This window comes from Atta colombica, unplaced genomic scaffold, assembly GCF_001594045.1.
Source record: "Atta colombica isolate Treedump-2 unplaced genomic scaffold, Acol1.0 scaffold141, whole genome shotgun sequence".
Classification (NCBI taxonomy): Eukaryota; Metazoa; Arthropoda; class Insecta; order Hymenoptera; family Formicidae; genus Atta; species Atta colombica.
The window spans coordinates 817,852-819,642 of NW_017259230.1; the positions used below are offsets into that span (position 1 = coordinate 817,852).

The 1,791-nt window shown below is 29.9% G+C and overlaps 1 protein-coding gene across 1 annotated transcript in view; it reads left to right on the forward strand.

Moving 5' to 3' along the window:
* The first annotated feature begins 822 nt into the window (after positions 1–822).
* The window catches only part of LOC108684935 (protein NPC2 homolog), a 5,069-nt gene continuing 4,100 nt past the window's right edge, over positions 823–1,791 (forward strand). The window contains exon 1 of the mRNA XM_018189482.1: positions 823–948. Coding sequence (XP_018044971.1) covers positions 861–948 — 88 coding nt within the window. The 5' untranslated portion in view covers positions 823–860. The remainder of the gene's footprint in view (positions 949–1,791) is intronic.

Consider the following 1,791-nt stretch of genomic DNA (forward strand, 5'->3'; position numbering starts at 1 on the left):
TTTTTAAAAATAGGGAGATAAAAAGCCAATGTGAGCCAGCAGATTGTTGATGTAAGAATATCATATATTCAGAAATGAAATAAAAAACAGACGTTTCAACCCTTATTATTGGGTCATCTTCACTATAGGTTTGTTGAAAAGTTCAATTCAAATTGAGATTTGTTAAAAAAATTATTATTAAAAACGCAGAATGAAATACAATTGATCTTCTCTGGGTATAATAATTATCAAATCAACCGCAACAGTAGGTAAAAAATGAATTGCAACAAATGTCACAAAAATATTTTGAAATTTCTGAAATAAAAACCTTTCAAAAGAGAAACACGTATGACGATAATAATTCGAAATCCGAGTTTCATAGACAACAAGGATTGTAAATGTCCCTGGATCTAGGGACATTTAGAGTCATCAGATTGAGCTACTGTTCAATTCGAGATTATTTCATGTAAAATCCAAAGAAAAAAAAAAGAAAGAAATATCATTAAAAGATATAGGCAGAGAAAAATCTTTCTGATATAAGATACAGTCAACGCGATGCTGCAAACACTTTGAAGCATTTTTTAATTAATCAGTTTAATGATTTAATTAATCAGTTTATAAAATTATTTATATATATTATACAGTTTATAAAATTCTTTCTTTTAAATGGTCCATCAAATGCTTCAAAGCGTTTGTAACGAAACTTTGACCACAGCCATATATGGTAAACTTCCAGTCTCAGCTCGATCGGTATTTCGACAACGAGAACCGATTGGAGGCGCTCTTTCATTAAGTATTAGAGGGGAATACACATGTTAAAACAATTGCAGTATTGCAGCACCCGCCATTAGCTGCGCGGAATCCGTACGAGCAACAGCAATATGATTCGAGTGACGATTGTCGTATTGACGCTTTTCTATGCGTTATGTTGTTTCACGCCCTGTCTTGCCTTCAAATTTGATAATTGCGGTGAGTGTTTTATTATTTATTATCGTTATTAATCAGGGATTGACAGAAAATCATTTGCAATAAATCTACCTTGAATGAAAATGTTAATAATTTATTGAAGGGATGTTGCGTTTTCGGGATTTATCCATCATGAGTTTAAAAATTTGAGGCCAAATGTTAAAAAAGTAATTGATTTTGGTCACAAAGTCTGTTCTATAATGTATTTTTTATATCCTTTCTTCTCACTATTCGAAAAATTAGAATTTTGGATTCGGTTCGACTACACGAATCTATTTCTATCTATTTCAATTCTCAAGGAAAATAAATGGAAATGGATTCGTGTAGTCATTGCCGAATCTAAAATTCCGATTTTTTCGGATACGGGTTGCTTTTTGTTATTTTTTTTTACATCTTATTCTTTTGCCTCTTATATCTCGTTTTCCGTCGCTTGAGATAAAAGTTAATGAACTTTAGAAGAAACAAGAAACACATCAAGCAAGAAATAATACAATCGTCAATAAAACGGTCGCAAAAAGGGGAAAAAATAAGTAAAAAGAAAGAAACAGGAAACAAAGAACACATTATAGATCTTATAAGACTAAGGTATAAATAAAAAGAATCAAGGTTGAAAAGTATATAACGCGTTACTTGTAATATTGTTACCGTTATATATTGTTTCGTTAACAATATTACATTTTCTTCTGAGTAATATGTTTATGATAATGAATTTAAAATAATACTTGCACAATAATGCTTGAGGTAATGATGATTTCATTAATTATTTTTTTCGTTACTTTATTTCTAGCCACGTAAAAGTTTTAGTCGTAATTACTAAATCTTGTGTGATATATATATATATATATA